Source organism: Lissotriton vulgaris, chromosome 6 (genome assembly GCF_964263255.1).
Source record: "Lissotriton vulgaris chromosome 6, aLisVul1.2, whole genome shotgun sequence".
NCBI classification, from domain to species: Eukaryota; Metazoa; Chordata; class Amphibia; order Caudata; family Salamandridae; genus Lissotriton; species Lissotriton vulgaris.
The window spans coordinates 1,658,130,420-1,658,151,913 of NC_141694.1; the positions used below are offsets into that span (position 1 = coordinate 1,658,130,420).

The 21,494-nt window shown below is 44.9% G+C and overlaps 1 protein-coding gene across 3 annotated transcripts in view; it reads right to left on the reverse strand.

Annotated features, from left to right (window-relative positions):
* The window catches only part of UBR2 (ubiquitin protein ligase E3 component n-recognin 2), a 1,804,160-nt gene that overhangs the window by 1,347,647 nt on the left and 435,019 nt on the right, over positions 1-21,494 (reverse strand). For all 3 annotated transcript variants that reach the window (XM_086927821.1, XM_086927820.1, XM_086927822.1), the window contains one exon: positions 3,441-3,604. In XM_086927821.1, coding sequence (XP_086783947.1) covers positions 3,441-3,604 — 164 coding nt within the window. The remainder of the gene's footprint in view (positions 1-3,440; positions 3,605-21,494) is intronic.

Consider the following 21,494-nt stretch of genomic DNA (forward strand, 5'->3'; position numbering starts at 1 on the left):
ATAATCCACTTCATCGAAATAGTTTTCCAAATACGTGCCAAATAGGGAATGGGGAGTGTGTTTTCTGCCTTGTAAAAGCTCAGGTGGAGGAAGCTGCGTCTCCACAGGTCAATCCGGCGCATCGACGGACACTACAATAAGAATCTCATCTTCCAGTTTAAATGGAGTCTGCATCTGCGTCAAAGTTCCGTGAACCAGTGTGGAGCTTGGTGCTGGAGGTGGAGTGGAAACCGAAACTAGAGGCAGCCTTGAGGTGAGATCGGAGGGTCCAACCGGTGCAGTGGGCAAACTCGCCAGTGGTATTCCAAATTGAGGGCCCCTCGGCTCCATGGAGCCCAAAGATGCACAAGAGAGAGTCAGCAAGGATCCGAAGAGTAAGAGCATGGCCTCAGGGAACTCTTCGATGTGTTTTTGAGTGGCGGATGGCACCGGAAACGTGTGTGCTGGAATGAGTTATGGATAGGGCCAGACCTCGACCTACTTAGGAGGGAGATCAATAAACTGCGCATCTCAGGAGAGTGGGGGTGGTGGGAAAGGACAGAGTCCCACTAATATATTTTGTGTTTTACAGTTTGAGGTAGAATGGGTCTCCAAGAGGTAGCTCTGGATTCGCATCTGGCGACACGGAAGGGAAGGACTGATGTCAGCACAGAGGGTTGCCCCTATATAGGCTCCGCACATAGTTTCAGGAGTTACTGGCACAGTATTGCTGGAACGTTTCTGGATCCAGTCTGACACCAGGTGAATCTTCAAAAGGTGAAGTATCTATCTCCATCAAAAACTTGTTTTTTTTACTGTGTCATCCAAAATACTCAAAGATCTAGAAAATTCATGCACCGCATCCAGGCACCCAACAATAACATTTTCTAGACTGTTCTAGAAACACGAAGTTCAGATTTGTATACCGCAAGGCATTAGGGACACTGTCAATGTGCCAACACGAGACAGAAAAACAGTTGGGTCCACACTGAGCAATATTTGAGTGGGATGTATTTCAGGTAACAATCAACCCGGTGAGGGGCTAGATAGTTGAACCCAAACCCTCAGTCAAAAAGGAGTAACACACCCAACAACACTAAAACTAGAGGAAGACATTTTAAAGATTCATAATCTGGTGCACACAATAAAAATTGTAACCACAATAAAAACAAATAAAATGGCAGCGGAATTTACCAAAAGTGTAAACATAAATCAAACCTAATTTCTGTACACTTTAATAATAATTCTAGAGTCATTCTTCTACTTCTATGCACTACACTGATTCTAGGACAGCAAAAAATAAAACCTATGTTGTGTTTCAGAGATGCCTTGCACCCCTATGTCTCTTTGAACAATAAGACTTGTGTTCAGATTGATAGGAAAAAGCCTGCTGGTCTCATCGTACAGTGGCAGCTGGGCTTTATGAGCATAGTAAGTGAAGGCCAACTGCCTCCTTCTCAGGTAGCCGTCGATCAGAATGGGTGATTGATTCTGCACAGCCTGTCTCGCTGTCTCTTGGTGTGAAAGTTCCTCTCTAATCCCTAATTCTTTGTGCTCAGCTGTTAATTTCACTGCTGTCGAAACTCTCAAAATAAACAATTAGCAGTGAATGACCCGATACCTTTTACATATTTTCATTGTGCAACACTGTGCTCTTTTGAATACCAATAAAGACACAAAGTTATCAACCTTGTACAAACTCTTCAGCTAATAATAACAAATAATGTCAAACAGAACAGTAAGCTTTTAGATTAAATACTGTGAATATATTCAAGCAAGCTTTATCATGTTGTGAAACATGTACAACAACAAAAACTAAATGTGCATTCTATTTATCACACATATTCACTTTTGATTCACTCGCACATGTCACTCAAGAAGGGGAATACCAAGAAAAAATTAAACGAGGCATTTATAGAGCGCTACCTTCAGAACAATGGGATTGTGCAAGATTAGCTTGGACTCGCCATCTAAAAAGCCAAGTCTTCAGACCTTTTCTGAATTTTAACAGATTGGTTACCTTTTTTAGTATTGTTGGCATGGAGTTCCATAGTCTAGTCGTGGTATGAGTGAAGCTTTTGCCCCCCCATTTGATTTTACATGATCCGGGAGTGACAAGGTTCCCACAGTTCACTGACTTAAGTGGTCTAGCCGGGAAATATGGGTTAAGATAGCATGACATCTGACAGGGCCCTATACCATGCAATGAGTTGAATGCTATGCACAAGGCTATAAACTGAATACGCTTAGCAACCGGCAGCCAGTGCTATTGAGTCAGGGCCTTGGAGGCGGAGTTTCGTACCATCTGGTGATTATTGATACGTTGCTTATTTGCACTGGTAAATAATGCATTACAGTAGTCTAGCCTAGTTGCAATTAATTCAGTGACCACTGTTTTTCTCAAATCAAGAGGAATAAGATGAAGTATTTTCCTCAGAACTTGACAAATTGGTATCAAATAGTACACTAAGATTTTTCACTTTATTTGACGGGGTTGGCAAAGGGCCCAGTTGGGACGGCCACCAACTGTCTGACCAAATTGATGAGCTATTCCCGAAAAGAAGAACTTTGGTCTTAGATGAATTAAGTTTTCGACAGTTGTCTAGCATATAATTGCCTATATGACACATGCAGACGTGGAATCTGACTGCCGTTGAGTTTGATGGACTATTAATTGAAACAATTATCTGTGTGTCGTCTGCATAGGACACCAGAGCAAAGCCATAGCTTTTGATTATTTTGGCCAGAGGGATGACATACAGATTAAATCATGTCAGGCTTCGGGAAGATCTCTGAGGCACTCCACAGGGAAGTGAGAAAAAGGACATAATATTCATGATATCCCATTGGTTTATATTTACAACAGAGCTCGAACTCTGGAGCTTAGAGCACAGTTCTTAATAGTAGTCTTCAAACTAAATTCCACAGACACCAAAGACTAGTGCATTTTAGATGACCACACAAGTAGGTTTTTATTAACATGTGAACAAGTTCCGAATCAGCCGGAAGCAGAGTTTCCAGCCAAACAAGGAACGGCAACTGTAATGGAAACGTTGCATTCCTGCAGTTTACACTTAACCAGGTAATACCTAGTGAACTTGCAGAGTGGGAGACAGCCTGAAAATGGGGAATTACTGTTGTAATCTGGTGGGGTAATCTAGATTGCAACATTAAGTCTCTATTCTTTAGGGGCCGCTCACAAGCATAGCTCCAATGCCACAGTATTCCCACCTGCTGAGGTTACCAATACCTGTGGCACAGTTAATTTCAGAAGCGAGAATACTGCATTGGCCTTCCTTCCATACATGTTGTGAGGGCATAAACTCATTCCAATTTCCTTAAATTACAGATACTTGAAAAGAATTCGGGGTGGGGATAGGAAGGAAAAGGAGGATGCACCGGAAAATTGAGAATCAATAGAACTTCAATGTGGTTAGCTGTACTTTTTCATAGATACTTACTTGAGATCCAAAATTAGGCTTTGCACTCTTCTGAATTTGAATGCTTGCAGGGCAGTGTAGCGCTCAAAATGGAACCTGCTACGGTTATCACGGTGTGTCAAGTGATCCATGAAGGTCTGGATTATAGTGGTAAGGAGATTTTCCTCAGCAATAAGCATCCGGGCCTAGACAAAATAATAACAGTCTCTATCAGTAAAGAAATAAACACAGCCAACAATTGCATATGGTCAATATTCCATTATACCTTACAAACATAACTGACTGCAAAGAGTTCTTACTGGAAGGCTCTCTCCTACTTCAACCCAAACAAAACCAGAATGAGGCTCTCTCCTGCTTAATATCAAACAATACAGAATGAGTAAAACAGTGCATGCACTCCACAACACTATGATGCTCTATGATGACAAAGGGAAGGATCAGGGTTGCTTTCAAGGAGGTATGTTGTAACATACAGATTTGAAAGAATATCATTATTGTTTTAACATCTAATCTCTCATTTGTTCTACAAGTACAATATGTTACAGCATGTACAACATTTACTAAATAAAACACTGTCAAATAATATTTAATACATGTAATTAGACTACTATACTTAAAATAGAAGTACATAATAATTTGTGCTAAACTAGAAGACATCATAACAGTTTTAAGTATGGGGAACTGTACTAAAGAAGGTTCAGCAGCTACACTACAGTACAAGGAACAGCTAGTTGAGTGACACGAAGCCCTAGGCAGTGCAAAGTGTGCAGGCTTTAACAGTCAGCTGATCTGAGAGACAGGGAAGAGTGAAGAATGAAGTAAGGAGCTTGTCCAGAATACTCAGCTGATGCTGCTAATCTTAGTTTTGGTCTTCTACTGGGTCTACCTTTCCTCGAAGAGGTGACTCAAAGCTGTGTTTCGTATCAACTGTTTAAACATATTTGGGGTAATGTCCTGTTCAATGATTTTCACTATGTTATTAGGTAGGATGCAGCCCTGAAACAATCTACAAGTTGTAGATGATACAAGTCTCAATCATGTCTGCTTACTCTTCTAAAGCTATCTGAGGCATTCAAGAATGGAAACCATATTAGACTTCCTAACATAATGCGAAATTAGTTAGGCCTCAATGGTGTCAACTTAAACGGGTTTATCACCTACTAGTCTAATTGGTCAAAATTGGTTACAAACTAGGACCTTTTTCTCTAGCACTGTTACCTAGAAGTAGTTATGGCTCCCAAATAGGACAGGACAATGTTTGTTCCTCTTAGTGCGTTGCAAATGTAGGCTTTCAATGCATGGAAGGGGATGAAAAGACAGATTTCTAGCATTCTATAAAAGCCACACCTGGGGTGTGGCCAAGTGCTTGGCTTTCGTCCCTGTTGATAGGATGAATCCCCTAGTTGGGCTTTGCTCTCCACCAGAGCTCCTCTGCTTGGGTTCAGTTTTCACCTGTGTTTCTGGCTCTATTTTGGGGGTTATATTCAAGTTAGATGTAGAGAATATCTTCCAGCATTTTCCTGTCTGTGGCGCTTCTGGAAATTTCACCTGCAGATTCATCTCAAATACTTTCATTGCATCACTGGAATTACTCAATGCTGTATTCAGAGGGCTCCGATTAGTGATAGCTACAGAGAATTAGATAACTGTTTAGGGAAAGGGACTCCAGTTGGGTCCCGGAACTATCTCCTGCAACCACATACTGGGATTCAGTCAATCTTGCACATATGTGCTCTAACAACTCTCTTTTAGGCTTCCACAGTTATATGTTTAGAATCTATGTGAACCTTTGTTTCTCATCATTAACAACTGCTATACCACATCAGAACACAACCAGTCTCATGACAATTCCTCTGGCTCTAACAAGATACAGTTACTAAACCAGTGATCTGCTGAATGTATGCCAATGTTATCATTCATGTGAAATCCAAGCAAATGAAAACACTGCTGTGTATTTTAAGCCGATATAGGAGCTAAGAGTAACAGTAGTCTTGCACTCTGTTTAGTATTAAAAAAAGAAAAATCACATTAGACTACAGAAATTCTGAGGGAACCACCACCAGCCAAGATGAGCAGTGTGACTACAAACCAACAATGTCTCTTGTGTCTCTTCTCTCATCTCCCTGCCTCCCTTTACCCCTCTTGGTGCTCAACAACAAGCACAGTCTTAAATTTGTTCGGAGAAGTCTACAGGAAAGGAGACTTGTGGTTGTTGCATCACTCCTGCAGCAACATTCTGATGTACATAATACAGACTCATGTCCGACACCAAGAGCAGAGGCACTTGGGAATACAATAGGCAGGATTGACCACAGATGGCCTAAGGCACTCCTGGTAAATCTTACTGTCAAACTCAGAGAGACTTTTTGTACCACAAGAGACTGACCTCTGTATAATATTGTAAAGAGGAGGGTAGGCAGAGTTGACGGTGAATCCAAAAGGTAATTTATTCTTTAGATTAAAGTAGGCACCTTAGGTTACAGGAAATGTAGAATAAAAGATGGTTGTAGCAGTAGCCCCACCGAGAGCAGCATCCCAGCTGCTCAGCCCACATACACCAACTAACATGTCACTCAACCAGACACACAGGAACATTCCATGACATCACTCACACAATGATTGAGCAGAAGGGCAAAGAATACAAAGGAAGGACTAAACATCAAGAACAGCAGGATACCACACCCTCCTCAGGCCAATCAGCAGTTTTATTCGGGTTAGTAAACCAAGTGGGCTGATTTAGAGACCTTAAAGACGGAACTATAGACTAGATTGTCAATGGGTACATTTGCCAGAGAGGGGGTTGCAGGGCATGGCTCCTTACTGTCTCTGCACCATTTCCATAAGCTCCGACTTTAACCCGTCTAAACAAGGCTCAGTGCCCTACTCCTGACTGTCTCACCCTTTAATGAGCGACGCCTTTAGAACCAAAACCGATACAGGGCATCATGTTGTGCTTAATGAAGAGCAGGGGTCAGGAGATACAAACAGAGGAGACACCCTCCCCCCACAGGAGGCAGTGTTTAAAGATTGCTATTGCATTATAGTAAATGAGATGATGCTTCTACAAGGAGGGAGTTGAAAGATGGAAGAAAAAGAGTTCATGTTACAGAGATTAATGGCAGAGGATCAGAGAGCTAGGTGGTGAAGTAAGGGGAGTCTTTCTTTGTGGGCATTGCTCCAAATAACTTGGTGCTGGTTTCTGTGTTGACGAACAGATGCCCAGGTTCACAGACTCTGTGGTGGAGAGACCCTGCATGGAAGAGGCAGCTTGACAGCCGAGAAAGGGCTGGATGTCTGCGGTGGCAGGGAAACACTGGCAGATTTATATGGGTGGCTCAAAAAGTGAGACCTACTGCATACTAGGCTGTAAATGCAGCACGGGTCAATCTCTACATTGACTCCAGAACCTATTTGTGCTGCAGTGATGAGGGGCTGCACTACTCATTTAAAACTTTGGCGCCCCCAATCCATAGATCGCTATATCTGTGAGTTTAGATCCATAGCACACCACCACATTAACCTAGGGAGAAAGCACCTCCCCATGGTGGTGGAGGCCTAGCTCCCCTGCTACTGCAGAACTATGAGGCTGATCATTCTGTGGGTTAGGGTGGCGGGTGAAAGTGTTGAAAGAACGGTCAGTCCCCTCTGCGAACTAGCAGAAGAAGATAAACCTGGTAATAGCCCATACCACTAAAGAGGGCTACGTAAAAAGTAGATCGAGCTCATAGGGTCATCTCGCTGTCTCAGTCTAGAAACTCTTTCCTTCACATCCTAGCAAGACTGAATTATTTTAGTAAAACCTTCAAACTGGCAATAGACTTCCTGGGTTAAAAACATACTGCCTGCTTTGAGGTAGGCACACTTACACACAACGTGGGATTGCCCGGGGCTGAATAGGTTCTGGACCAGGGTCTTTCGATGTTTATTAGAAGTATTGGCATGGGAACTGTCGAGGGAACCGAAATTGGCGTTGTTGCATGTTATGGAGGGGGTTGGAGGCAATCGATATAAACGTCACCTATTACTGCTGGGTTTGACCTTGGCCAAACGGGACATAGCAAGAGCTTGGAAGGCTCCCCTGGCCCCGTCTTTGGCCGCCTGGAGGAACGGCATGGACTTCTGTATGGGATTGGAGCAGCCTTTCTTCCTAGCCAGAGGGTGCCCCCGTAAGCACTTTCGGATCTGGAAAAGGTGGGCGGACTACAGGGGGCTGGACCATGAACCCCCCCCCCCCCCCCAGAAAATGACTCCACTCTGACATTTTAATCACTAGGGAGTGCTGGAGCACGATGGTAGTGCTCTGACGGTTTTGGCATGTGATTCTTGGATCTCTTATTGGTCTTAGTAACCTGGTACATGGTAGCAGCGCAACCGGGAGGGTGGGGGGGTGTTTGTATTATGTAAAAATGTCTGACACTGCTGTGCCTGCTTCAGTGATGTATGTAACAGAACCCGGTGGCCGGGGCTTTGCATTTATATTTGTGCAGACTAATAAAAAGTGTTGTGAAAAAAAAAAAGCATACTGCCTGCTGATGGGTCGAGCTGTTCTTTATCAGCTTCCAATGAAATAACAGGTGAATAAAAACCAAATTGTTCAGAGGAATGCAAAATTCAAAGTATTGAAAGCAAGGAGGACCTCATTCTGGATTCAACAGTAATAGCATCAAAATGACAATAGAGGGAGGTCACTGGACTGTGGAAGAACAGTTACTAAGACATCACAGAGACACAGGAAAAAAAAAGCAATGTACTTAAATTTCAAATTTCAACTTTATTCAGCCATGGGAGGCTGGAACACTAGTTTTAAACAGTTTTAAAGCAATGGCAACGCCAAACCTCCCTCTGTGATATGTGTAAGGCCTACCGAGCCCTAAGGAAGGGTGCACCATATTTAATTGTAAGCACATATATTTCACATGATCTGGCAGTAAAAACGCAAAACTGTTGTTTTTACTGTGAAGAGACTTGGTCACCCCAGTGGCAAGTAAAGGGTTACACCCTGGCCCCTCAGTTGTATTAACTTCTGAATGGTGCAACCAAAGTTGATACTCCAAGGTATCAAACATCTAGTTACATTAACTACAACTTGATTTTCACGTTGAAATGAATGTAACGCCTGCCACTTTCATAAAGTTGCCACTTTCTTATAAATCTCCAATGACCTTAACGGTTGCAGAGTGGGGTTCTGCTATGCTGGTGAGCGGGCGGAATGGTGCATCTTGGGATAGCCAGATGCCACACTTCCCAGGAAGTAGTCATCAGGAGGAGGAAACCTGGTAGCACATTGGCTACCAACTGCACCCTACCTTGAGCTCATCTTCTGAGCATAAAAAAGGCACCCCTGGCAACCAAAACTTCGATCTAGTTTACACTGGAAGAAGGACTGCCCAGCCACATCATGCAACTGACAAAGAGAGGCTGCACCAGCGTGGGCTGCACCTGCTGAACCTGGTGGCTAGCATAGAAGAGGAACAATGACAGCTTTGTCTTGCTCGTGGATAAGTCATCTCTGGAGCCCAGCTAAAGCAAAGAGACTCGAAGGATATTTGGGCTGACCACCTGTTCACAGCATAGGGCCACAACAGCTGAGAAGCCTGCTGGTGTAAGGTGGTAGCCAAGAATCTTCAGACCGCTTCCGGGCAACACCCGATGCCTAAAATTGCATCCGAGTTCAGTAAGCCCTAGAGAGTCTTTGTAGGGCAGCGTGGTCGCCCAGATTCTGAATTATCGCTCCAGGGAAGGATTTGGCTGAGACCACAATACTAGGTGCCAGGTAGATCACTGGGGGCTAGACTCCTACCAGTACCCCTGAGGAGTTCAGGGGGCGTCAACCGTGTGAGCCACAGATACTCAGGATTGAGCTGAAGGCTTGACAAACAAAACCTACTGGTCCTAAAGGGATTGGTAAGTTTATTACACAGAGAGGTCGCACAACCACACCATAAAAAACACCCTATTTCTCATTGGTGCCTAGCAGTGGGATACAAAACATATATTTAACAGTATAATACAATTGTTGAAGTCTGAGACCACTAAGAATCCACTAAGTGGGCACCTAGAAAAGAAATTCTTGTGCCTCTCAATCAGTTGTTGTTGACTTAAAAAGGATTATTCCACAGGATTGAGACATGATGGAAAATTATGTGGAAAGATCTTGAAGAATCCAAAAGCAAGGAAAAATATAGCTTGGCTTGGCCAACCTGTCCTTGTTCAAAAGAGATGTGCTGAGGGCCTTTTGTAAGAATGGGAAGATCAACAAGGACCACAGGATTATCCTGGACACCAACCTCTTCATGACCAAACAGATCAACGCAGTCTTCACATCATGTTTCCACATCCTGTGTATGCTATTCAAGATTTTCAAGTGGATCCCACTGAACACAAGACAACTGGTCACCCACATTCTCATCACAAGCAGACTTGATTGCGAAAACGCCCTCTACATTAGAATCCCAGCCCATGTCATAAGCCGGCACCAGACCACCCAGAATGCCACCGCTAGACTCATCATGAACATTCCGCGAAATAACCACATCCCTCCACACGGCAACAATCTCCACTGGCTCCAAGCCCAGGAAAGATGCAAGTTCAAGTAAGTCAATTCAATAAATCTTTGTTCGGTAAACAAAGTCACCAAAAAATAATTGAAGTCAAAAATCAGTAATATCAAATTCATACATAATAAAAACAGACGATTAAAACATTCAAAAAAACAAGAGCATAAAGCAATTAACCTGGTATTGACTTCTTAGACACTCAAACAGCATTAAAAAAAGATAAAACTGTAAAAATCGGAGGAGCTACGCTGCGAATCAAGATGGCCGCATAAGCTCCCGGCTCCGTCGACCTCCGCCGGCGCCTCGTCTATCCTGTTGTCTATCCTCTACTCACGCCCTATGCCTGGATGTATGAAGGTTACCTGATGCCAACGGTGCCGTCCCGGACTTCCTACCTTATTCAGCGACGGAGTTATGTTGTGTCCTATCTTCGGCCTACTCCAGGGCTGCCGCCGGGACCTCGATTCCTGAACTGTCCGAGTGGGAACTGATCAACATCGGCTGTGGGACCAAGATTGTGGCCGGTCTTCCGGATTCGAATAATTCTTTGCACTTTCGACTTCTGACCTCGTTGATGGAGAGTGCCGGAGAAGAGACATCGTGACGTGCTGTGATCCTCCTGACCCGTGGCTGGGGGCTATGTGCCTGACCCTCGTTTCCGGGTCCGGGGGCTGACGGGCTGCACCCACGGCCGGTGACTGTGTTGAGCGAGCCAGTACGAGGCGCCCCAGTTATTGAGATCGCCTGAATGTGTGCCCGAAGCCCGGCGATGTGGGCTGGAGATTGTGTCCCCCTCCGTCCTCTGGGCCCCGGGATGGAGGGGACGGATAGCGCACATTCATTGAGTTCCGTAATGGCAGCGATTGGGGCGCTCCGCTCACAATTCACTGTCACATATGTCTCCCTGGCGGCAAAGCTGGACGATGTTTGCTTGCGACCGGCCACCGACGCTGCGACACCTGAACAGCATTTTGTGGTCCCGTCGAGCGATTTGGTCCGCCATCTTAAGGTGCCCGAGCGGCAGCCCGACTTCGCTCATTTGGGAGTCGGCCTCACTTCTCCTTCACCCGTTACAGTGCCTGGTCTTCCCTTCACGTCTCCTATCCGATGGAGTATCGTCGCTGGAGGTTCCGATCGTCAATGCCGAATCTCAGGGTCCTGTCGAAGGGGATTGCCATTCTTCTTTGTCCTGGCCCGTCTGCATAACGGAGGCCGCCATTTTGTGTCCGGACTTTGTTCCATCTTCAGTGCCTCGGACTGCCGTGGACGCTTTGTCTGCCTCTGGTCGGCTGTGGCTTGGTTGGCGCGTGCTTCGGGAGGGATTCGCACTGGTCAGGGCTGAATCCGGCCTTGAGTTGTTCTTGCTCCTCGCCACTGCTTTGGTCTACCTGAGACGCTCTCCCTGATCGCATTTGCTGTGACTTTGGCGATAGGTCTCCCCGTGATACTTACTGGGTTGACTTTTACTTTCCTGGGATTGCTCAGTTCATTTTGCTGAATGTTTGCTTGATTGACGAGGATTGTGCTTTGGGGAGGTTGCTGCCGGCGGGGAGTACCGGGTGTCCGGGAGTGTGTCTGTTTCTCTCCTCCTCCACTTCTTTTACTTTTTCCCTTCTGTGGGGCAGTTCCGGGGCGACAGGCACGCTGTTAGTGGGTTAGGCTGTAGCCATTACAGGGGTGCAGGGTGGCGGGTGTGGGGGGGGTTTGTTATTTTAGTTTGTTTTGTTCTATGGTCCCTATCACTCTTTTCCGGCATTGGGAGGGCTCTTCCTCTTTAGTAGGGTTGGCTGTCTCTTGGTCTTGCACCTTTTTTCTTTTTCTGGCATCTCAACAAGCCTCCGTTTCTCTGCTCTTGGGGGGTGGGCTTTCTGGGATGATACTTAGTAATGTTGCTTTCTGTAGTATTGCTTACTGCCCAGTTCTACCGCCGCGGCTGGTAGATTCATAGTTGCTGTGTCCATAGCCTATCTCCGACTGTAAATGGGGTACGTCCCCTTTGTCTCTTTTGTGTATTTCTCATGTAAGGTGTGATGTCCTTGTTGTTGCAGCCCCTACTCTTCTCCTAAAATTTAAAAATGAAAACCTCCTATCCTGTGTTGCGAACCTCACAGCCACATCTAGAATAACTTGAAATGTCCTGATTGTTGTTTGGCCTACGTTTCTCCTGTTCCTATTTACTGCCTTTGCGGCCGGCCATGGTGGTTGTGGGCCTGCGCATGTATCTCCTTACTGTTTGAATAAAGGTTTTCCAAAAAAAAAAAATGTAAAAATCACACGGTAAGTGGGAAGCATCAGAAGTTACATCAGGGCAGGCCTAACTTGTTTAAAATTCAAAGATTTCAGCAAGGGGTATAAAAACTGCTTCCTTGGCCAGCTACAGAAAGGGCAAAACATTATAAAATGGAGCACATCCTGCGGAGACAGATTGTCGCAGCCACAGGGTGCCCTTTTCCTCAGCCTGAACCCACTCACAAAGAGATGCCAGCATGTGATACAATTTATCAAACTTGAACCTGGTCAATAAGAACCTGTCGTGCTCTGAGCGAATCAAACACAAACATGGTTCAATCCCCTGCACAGTTTTTAAAAGCATGTGACTCCTAACAGAAGGCTTCTGGAGTTCTAAACCTTTCTCCAAACGGACAGAAAGTGAGGTAGGATTGGTAAAAAGATCTGGCCTACCTACAGAAAACAAGGCTCCCTTAACTTGAGCAATCCAAGATATACTAGATACCCGATCCATCGCCAAACAGTCTTCAAGAATCGAACGGCTTAACTTCAGCTCCGCCCTGCTTCAGATCTTGATCAAGCACAAGAGCCGGCTTAGAGCTATCAGATCCGAAACATAATCAAGTCCCAGGTCCTCATGTAAAGAAAATGCTGGGGTTGAGTGGTGGACCTGAATCAACTTGCGCAAAAAAAATTATTCTCCATTGTTTAAATCTGATCCAATTTGACATACCGCCAGACCTCACTTTCATACCACAGCTGGGCAAGTCACTTGGCTTGATAGATTTTAGCCCTCCACAAGGCAGTCAAAGTCCAGGATGTCGGAGATCGGGTGGAGGACCTTCTGGCCTCCCAAATCCAGCTCGAAGTCGCTGGTCCCAGCCCTGAGACTCGCTCTTTCTCTGACCTGAGTCGGCCGTTGACTCAGTCACTGCGCAACTCTGCTGGTCGTAGGCACACCCGGACTTCGGTTCAGGATGCCGTCACGGTTGTTCTCCTTCTCCACTGTGCACTTGTTTTTGGTAGATTGGCTTTCACTCATACATAATGAAGTTAGGCAGTAGCTGAAGTGGGATGACCCTCTGCCCCACTCTGTATGCTGTAGTCGGCGGAAACAAACAGAGAACAACACACTAACAGACAAATGGATGAAGAAAGAGGGCTGAAAGCCCTTTTAAAGCCTTTTTAAATAAGTATATTGCTTTTTTTATCTAAAGGTCTTGGAGCTAAAAATAAATAAAAGTGACTGAGCATCGCGCCATTATGTTTTGATGTGAGCCAAGGAGAAGCGTGGACTACCCGAGAACGCAACGAAGGACGAAAAGAAATGGGAAGATTTAATAATGCAAATAAAAAAATACTTTGTGTTACTCTGTTGCCCTCTTCTGCCAGCGGTAGCACTCTAAGCTACTCGCCCATGCCTACAAAGCTCTCCACAACACTGGTCCAGTTTACCTCGACCACCAATCAACTTCTACCAAACTACCAGACACCTTTGATCAGCATCACAGGCAAGAGCACACCTCCCTACAGCAGTCCAAATGTGGCTTTCAGAGCAGGCTTCAGCACTAGCAAGTTGGTCACTGCAAGAGAGCATGGCAGCAGTGGATTTGGAAGAGAGAGCCATAGCCCTGGCTGAGAGAAGAGTGGCCCTGGAAGAGAGAAGGACCAGGTCGGGCCGAACATTGGGCCAAAAGAGGATGGTAGCAGCAGAGGTGTAATTGGAGGTGCCCCTGATGTCAGATTGCCTAAAGGGATTGTCCCTAGTTACGTCTAGGGGGATGACAAACAAGTGACTGGTCTCATGCGAGAGCTCTCAAAATGAGGAAGGTGGGTACACAACTATAGGAGTTGGTACCAGTAGTCGGTAGAGAAAAACAGCTCACATTCGAGAAGGAGATAGCGGAGTCCTGACCAAACAGGAAAGCAGCACTTGCAGAGCTGCTTGGTTTGACCCCCGAAGAGTATAGACAAAAGCTTAGGACACCCCAGACGTGGGCTTCACCGACAATGGCTGACTTTGTTGACACTTCAGTTAAGGCATTATATGGCTGGATTAAAGGCAAAAAAGTAGACACATATGAAGGGCGCTAGAAATCCCTAGGAGGTGACCAACATAAAGGCGGCCAGACTCCACCCTCAAGGGAAGGTAAGGGGTAAGGATAAAAAGAAGGATATCCCCAAAATGGCCCTGAAAGATGCCAAAGGAGGGGCACCCTCAGCCACATCCCATCCAAAGGAGATGGGATACGAGGGAAAGAAACAACCAGACGTAGACTGGTTGTAGTGTTATATGCACTCATGTATTGGGACCACGTGATAACCTTTGACTACCGTTGTTTTAATTGACTATGGGCCATATGTATGGAAGCAATTTTGCAATCGCAAATGCCGAAATTCGCAGAATTTAGGCGTTTGCGACCTCAAAATAGCTAAGTGGTATGTATGAAATCAAAACAGCCTAGCAAACTAAGGAATTGCAAATTTGCGATTCCCTAATTTGCGATTGTATTTAAGGAATCGCAAATTGCTATTTCTGAAATGCAATGTATGAGGCCCAGAAAAAGTGCAATTTAGCCATAACGAATCGTAAATTACCACCAACTTCAAATTGGTGGTAATTTGCAATTCCTATGAAAAATGCTCTTTTTTGCATTTTTCAAAGTGCCATGTGGCGCACATACATGCCCTTAGGGCATGTATGTTCGCCACATGGGCACACATGCACATTTCAGGGGTGCAACAGGGTGTCCTTTTGACACCCTGGCGCCCTTGAAATTGCATTCTCAATTTGCGATTCTCTAATTGAGAATCTCAAATTGAGAATGTCTTCCCATTCATTCCTATGGGTTTCTAGGCCCATAGGAATGAATGGGGAGGTATGAATGGGGAGGTATTCCTTAATTGAGTATTGCAATTTGAAATTCGCAATTAAGGAATATGTAGGATCCGCAAAATTGTTTGCAAATCCTACATACATAGCATTTTGCGATTTATCAAATAGCGATTCTCTAAAAATCGCTATTTGGGAATCGCAAAATGTAAGTTTCATACATATGGCCCTAGGTGTTTTATTCACTCCATCCTATGTACAACATCATTTTTGTGCACTTTTATTATCACTGTTGATTTTATTTTGTGTCTCCTTATAGCTTCAGTGTACGAGTGTTTAGTATACAGCAAATAGGCCTTTCCTGGAACAGAACGTGTTGGATGTGCATTTGAAAGAATGAGAAAGAAAAATGTGTGGAATGTACTTCTGTGTCTCGGAGTGTAGTGCTGTAGGAGGTGGTGCGCACATATGCATTATGCTGTACATTGTGAAACTGTTTTGGCAATTGACTTTAATGAGCACTAACTCCATATTGAATTCTGACTAAGTCTGGCTTGTGTTCTGCACACACAAGCAGGCCCCAGCTTACTCATTTTTTTTTTTAGGTTATTCGCGTTCAGAATTGTTTTACTCTAGGAGTGTATTTTTTGTACTCATTGAGATGTTGTCTACTTTCGCAAGGTTCACTAAGATAAAGGGGCTGGAACATGTAGTGTGGGAGAATGTGTGGGAAATCCTTTGACTTGGAATGCTAGCAGGAGCCTGGCCAGCACCAGAAAGTTTTCTTGCTGTAGAGGGTGTCTTCTCAAAACTCCTTGTACATTGAGACTATTATGGGGTTTCTTGGTTCTAAAACGGGATTTCTCCTGAGAGATGGACGCATCTTGAGGAAATATAAATTTTTGGTCATGTTATGTTCCCTAGCGCGTACCCCACCGACTCCATGTACCAGCTTAAAGTGCATGTAACTTCCCTCCTGTGCCAGCTATGAAGACGCAAATACATTTGCGTCCAACGTTAACTTATCCTCTTTCAGATCCACCATGAATGGGTTAAATAGTCCGTTCCTAAGTATGCTATGCCAAAGTCTTTTTGTAGTGTACTTTACATGTTTTTCCTGCCCTGGCAAAGTAGGCCCTGAATTTCTGCCATCGAGCCTCTTTTCTGGCTTCTCACTATGACAGCCTCAGCCCAGGCTGCCTCTGTACCCGTGAACTCTGACTTACTTCCAGCGCGGCCCCTCGCGCTCGGCTCAGCCTGCTTTCTGCCAAGACTGACTATAACCTTCGAGTTATCTGTTCCGCTCCTCGAAAATGCATTCCTGCCTACTAGCTTCAGTAAACATCCTCCCCAGCTGCCGAGCCAAAGGGCCGACCCGTCTCAGTGCAAGTAATTCATAGCCTCTGTTACCATGCTCCCATGGAAGGCCCCATGGCCCTACGCTTCTCATGCAGACACCCAGGCGCTTATACACGCACTCACAGTCAGTATAGAATAGCTTCTGCCCCAGAGACCTTTTCCGTCCAGATAATATGGTTCCCAAACATCAGATATCAGATATGATAGAAGTACAAGTTGATCTGACATGCCAGACTTCTGTCTCTTTCCGTCAGTGTAAATGTCAAGCCCCCTGCACCCTCCAGTCACGCGTCAATCACACGTCATGCAGCTGCGCGCGCATCCAAGCTTCCGATTTCTGCTGACATTGCAACTTTTCTGTTAACGCCACCCCTTTGTGCCACCCACTTGCGTCACCTATCAGTGACGTTTCTAGCACACACCTCCAGTTCACGCCTCTTGATTACGTACTAGTACCACGTGTATACTGTTATCTTGTCTTCTCTCAACTGTTACGCCTCCTGCACTGTTGCTTATGATATGAATTAAGTATATAAGCTATGTATTGTCAATAAAATGTGGCGCGCTCTATCCCTTCTGACACCCCTGTGGTGGTCAGAATCCGATATCCTGGTCATGACCATTCCCTTTTGAGGAATAAAACCCTTAGAAACTCTAACACCACGGACTCTGGTTTTTTCTTTCCGATCTGAGTTATTATTGATTAAGTACTTACCTGCATAGAAATTAAGAGAGTAAATTAATTATTTACGTCATTTTGGCGCCCGAACAGGGACCCCTCCCCCACCTCACGCGCCGGTTGGCGCATTGCAAGCTCTGTCCCCTGCCATCAGTTAGATGGAACCTACGCGTACCGGCAGGATTTCCTGCATCTCCCTCTGACCCACGGAGGTGACGAAGACTGCGATCAGTGCCCAGACGAGGCGGTGAGGAGTGCGGAGGATCCCGACCAGAGCCTAGCCGAAAGAAGCAAGGTCCGAGGTGTCAAGAGGCCCACCAGTTTTCCGAAGTTTTCCGAAGTTTCCCGAAGTCGAGTCGAGTCGAGTCGAGTCCAGTTCAGTCGAGTTTTCCGAGGCCTTCTGTTTCCGTGCTTCCCGGTGAGTACCATTGCTGGGACGTATCTAGACGGGTTTGGGTACACAAGTCCGGTCTGCACTGTTTTTAGGCAGTGTATCTGTACTGTTTAGCAGTATATCTAGTATTCTGAATTTCTGCACTGTTACACCAGTGTATCTGTACTGTTTAGCAGTACATCCAGTATAGAGGGTAGTCATCTATGTCTCAAATGTTTTTTTGTGTGATTAATGTCGTGGTATGAATGTGACCGTTTAATGTGCATTATTGTGTTTCTCGTATAAACTAGCTGTAACCAGTAGTAAGGATTGAGTATTCAGTAATAAGTAAACAAGATGCCGTTTTTCAACAAGTTAAAACAGATAGGAACTAGGAAAGGGATACTGGAGGAAGAAATTCCTATTCCCCCTAGGGACACTCCAGGTAACTTTATGTATCATAAACATGGCATAGATGCCATATTGTATCTAGACTTATGGGCCGATTATACTAAACACCTAGACGAAAGACACAGATGGCCTGTTACCGGAACATGGGATGCCGAGTGCATCATGAAGGTAGAAGAAGCATTATGGAAAAAGAAAGCTAGACAATCTCAGAAAGACGCCATAGAATTTTGGCGTAAGGAATCACATAAGCGTGCTGAGAAAGCACTCCGTAGAGAGGACAGACTTAAAGAATCTGAAAAGGCCCAAGAAAACGAGTTAGTTACTGAAGGGATCCGAGTAAAAACAGAACAAATAGACCGTGCCCGAAACAATCTCGTAAATGGTATGTATCTCGCGGCCGAGGGCACACCTGAGGCCTTATCAGAAATACCGAAAAACTTACCGCCACCATTAGTTCCAACTAAAGTAATGCATAAGACTACTAAAGACATATTCCTAAATTCTTATCTAGAGGATGTAGCACCGGCTTACACCAATCTGCCTGTTCGTGCCTTGCCTAATGACGGGGACGGGGGTGGCACCCCGCCCCCGGATCATGTCCCGCCAGTACCGCGACAGATCTCCCCCGCTCCGCCAGCTCCGCCACTTCCCGTACCCAAAACTGACCTACCGAAACCACATCTACCTGATCCTACCAAACGACAAATTCAAGTTCAGATACAGACTCCACAGGGAGATAATGCCCAAGCGTCCGCCTCAGGAGGTGCGACCGCGGGTCTTCGGACCCCGCCATTAACACACAGATTCAATCTAAGGGATATGCAGAGTCCTCTCACGTTCAGGTCACCCCGCCTTGACGCATTAAAGGAAAACATCTCAGTTTGCAGATATGATCCAGTACCCGGAAAAAACGATCTAATGATATTGGCATCATTACGGTTAAGATCTGCTACTGATATCTTGCTATGTTATGTAGGGATGAAGGACCGTCTAGATAGAATATATGAGTTTGTCCAGACAGGGAAAGACCCTGACAGTATCAAGGATGCCATGGAGAAACAGAAAGTTGACATTCAAGCACAAATACTACGATTTTTCATAAATTGCCTAATAAGAGAACGAGACAGGCCTGGAACAGATCAAAGTGAATTAGATGCCCTGAACAAGTGGGGTCAAAATATAGCCGATGGAAAACATGACAAGGGGGCTTGCATAGCCAGTATGTACAAGAAAATTAGAAAAGCAGTGATAACAGTACACCAGAAAGGGAATGACAAAGCTTCCTCCGAGGAGGAAGAAGAACTTGAAGAACCAGAAAGGACTCTAGATACTATAGCGTATGTAGGTAAGGGAACTTACCTTAGGAAAGGCATCCGTCCAGAAAGCAAGAGAGTTTTTCTCTCTGCTTTAACAAATCCGAATTCTTCTGAACACCAGTTCCAGGAGACTGATAAAAGACTACGAGAAAGAATGGGGTACCATGTACTCAATTCGATGGATGAACAAGAACTAGCCCGGTCAGCCATCTTATGGGCCGAAAATCCGGACATATATAATGATGATACCTTAGCACAGACGTTTCTAAACCTTTCCCCAGACGAACAGAAATTAGCAGGTGTATACATGATTCAGCACCTCCTCACGAAATACAGAAATAAACATTCCGATCCAGGTCCCTTACACGAAACATTAGAAGCACTACTCATGGATAGATGGAGAGGTTTCAGTACCAAGTTAATACAAATAATTCTAGAACAACGACATAAATATAACACTTTCATAAGTTCTGAATATGTTCCCGCCCCACCTCCAGAAAGGAAAATGTACCACATGCAATGCGGTAGTGGCATTGAAAGCCAGAACCCCTTACGAGAAGTACACCCAGTTATGGGTGCGGATCACGCCTTGAAACGTGTATATGTGCACACGCCACTGACTAATTTAGAACTGTTAGAAATGAAGAAACTAGTTCCGTGTCATGATAAAGACCCTGCAGGTTTTCACAGAGAGCTTAAAGACATGTTACTAATGGGGGATTACACGTATGATGATATTATGAAAATGTTAAAAGTACTGTTGCCCACGGGCATTTACGAGAAATTAAAGGAAAAAGAATGGGAGGTGGGGGACACAAAGATTGCATGGGCAGAAATAGAAGATGAGGAAAGCAAACGGGTCCCAGGGGTAGGCCTTGGGGACAAAACTAAAGCATTACCCGGATTAATAGTACAGGTTCTGCCAAGATTATTGACAACTAGAAAGGAAGATTGGGACGCCATCTCGTCCTGTAAACAGAAACATGATGAAGATACTAGTGACTTCTATTCAAGATTCGAGAAATGTTTCATTATAAATAGTGGCCTACAACCGAGCAGCGAGTCATATCCACACCTTTTTGTATCAAAACTAGTCGAGAACTCCCTACCATTAGTTAAAAACAGAGTGTACAAAGTTGAAAGTACTTGGCAGGCAAATACGCCATCCCAGATGTTACAAATGTTACAATATCATCAGAACAGAATTAGAGAAGAACAAGATCAGGAACAGAAACGTATGAAAGACACCAAGATGAACATGTTAGAAGCTCAGACGGTCCCAGCAGACGGTCAGAGAAAAGGTGGGACCCAGACAAGTCACACTACAGCCTCCGTTAAAGGGACATGTAATTACTGTAAACAGCCAGGTCATTACGTACATGAATGCCCAGTCCTGAAACATAACATAGCAACAGGTAAAACTAAAGAAAGACCGCATCCGCCTAGACAAGATCAGGTCCAGCAACAGACCTCACAGAATACACAGCCTATACATGCTCCATCTCATACAGCACAGACAGTAGCAGGACCACAGCCCATTGCCGCGACTCAGCAAGTTTCGCAACAGATGTACCAGTATGCCCAATCTGCATATCCAGATTACCCCCGATATACATGAAACAGCCTAGAGAGGGAAGGTGGTTTGCCTCTTATTGAAATTCCTGTAGATCAAGAAGGTCCTTATGTACACAGTCACGTATTGGGAAAAGACAGAAAGTTTTTAATTGACACAGGGGCAAGCCGCACCACAATCAGTCATAATGAAGTCCCAGGGGCACCCCTCTCAGGCTCACAGAATGTTTCCCTTGGTTTTTCAGGACAGCCTATTGTAAATGAAGTATCGGAACCAGTACCCTTGGCTGTGGGTCCATTATCACGAGTTACCGATTTATTACTTACGAACTCATGCCCAGAAAACTTGTTAGGAATTAAAACTCTGAAGGCTCTAGGAGCTATAATATGCTGTTCCCCGGAGGGAGTTAGACTCTTTCTACGGGATTTCAAGGGTCATTATGTTTTACGAGAATTTGATGTCAGATTGAAAAATGTACCAGATCACCTATGGGCAAAAGGCCCAGCTGACGTAGGTTGTATGCATATCACTCCATACCGTGTTTCACTCAAGCCAGGAGTTGTTCTACCCAGAATCAGACAATACAAGTTACCACCCGATGCTGTAGTGGCTTTACTGAAAATCATTGAAGAGCTTATTGCCCAGGGAGTGGTCGTAGAGACCGACTCCAATATCTGTAATTCACCCATCATTCCAATTCTTAAACGTACAGACCCCAATGCACCGCCAGTATATCGGCTGGTGA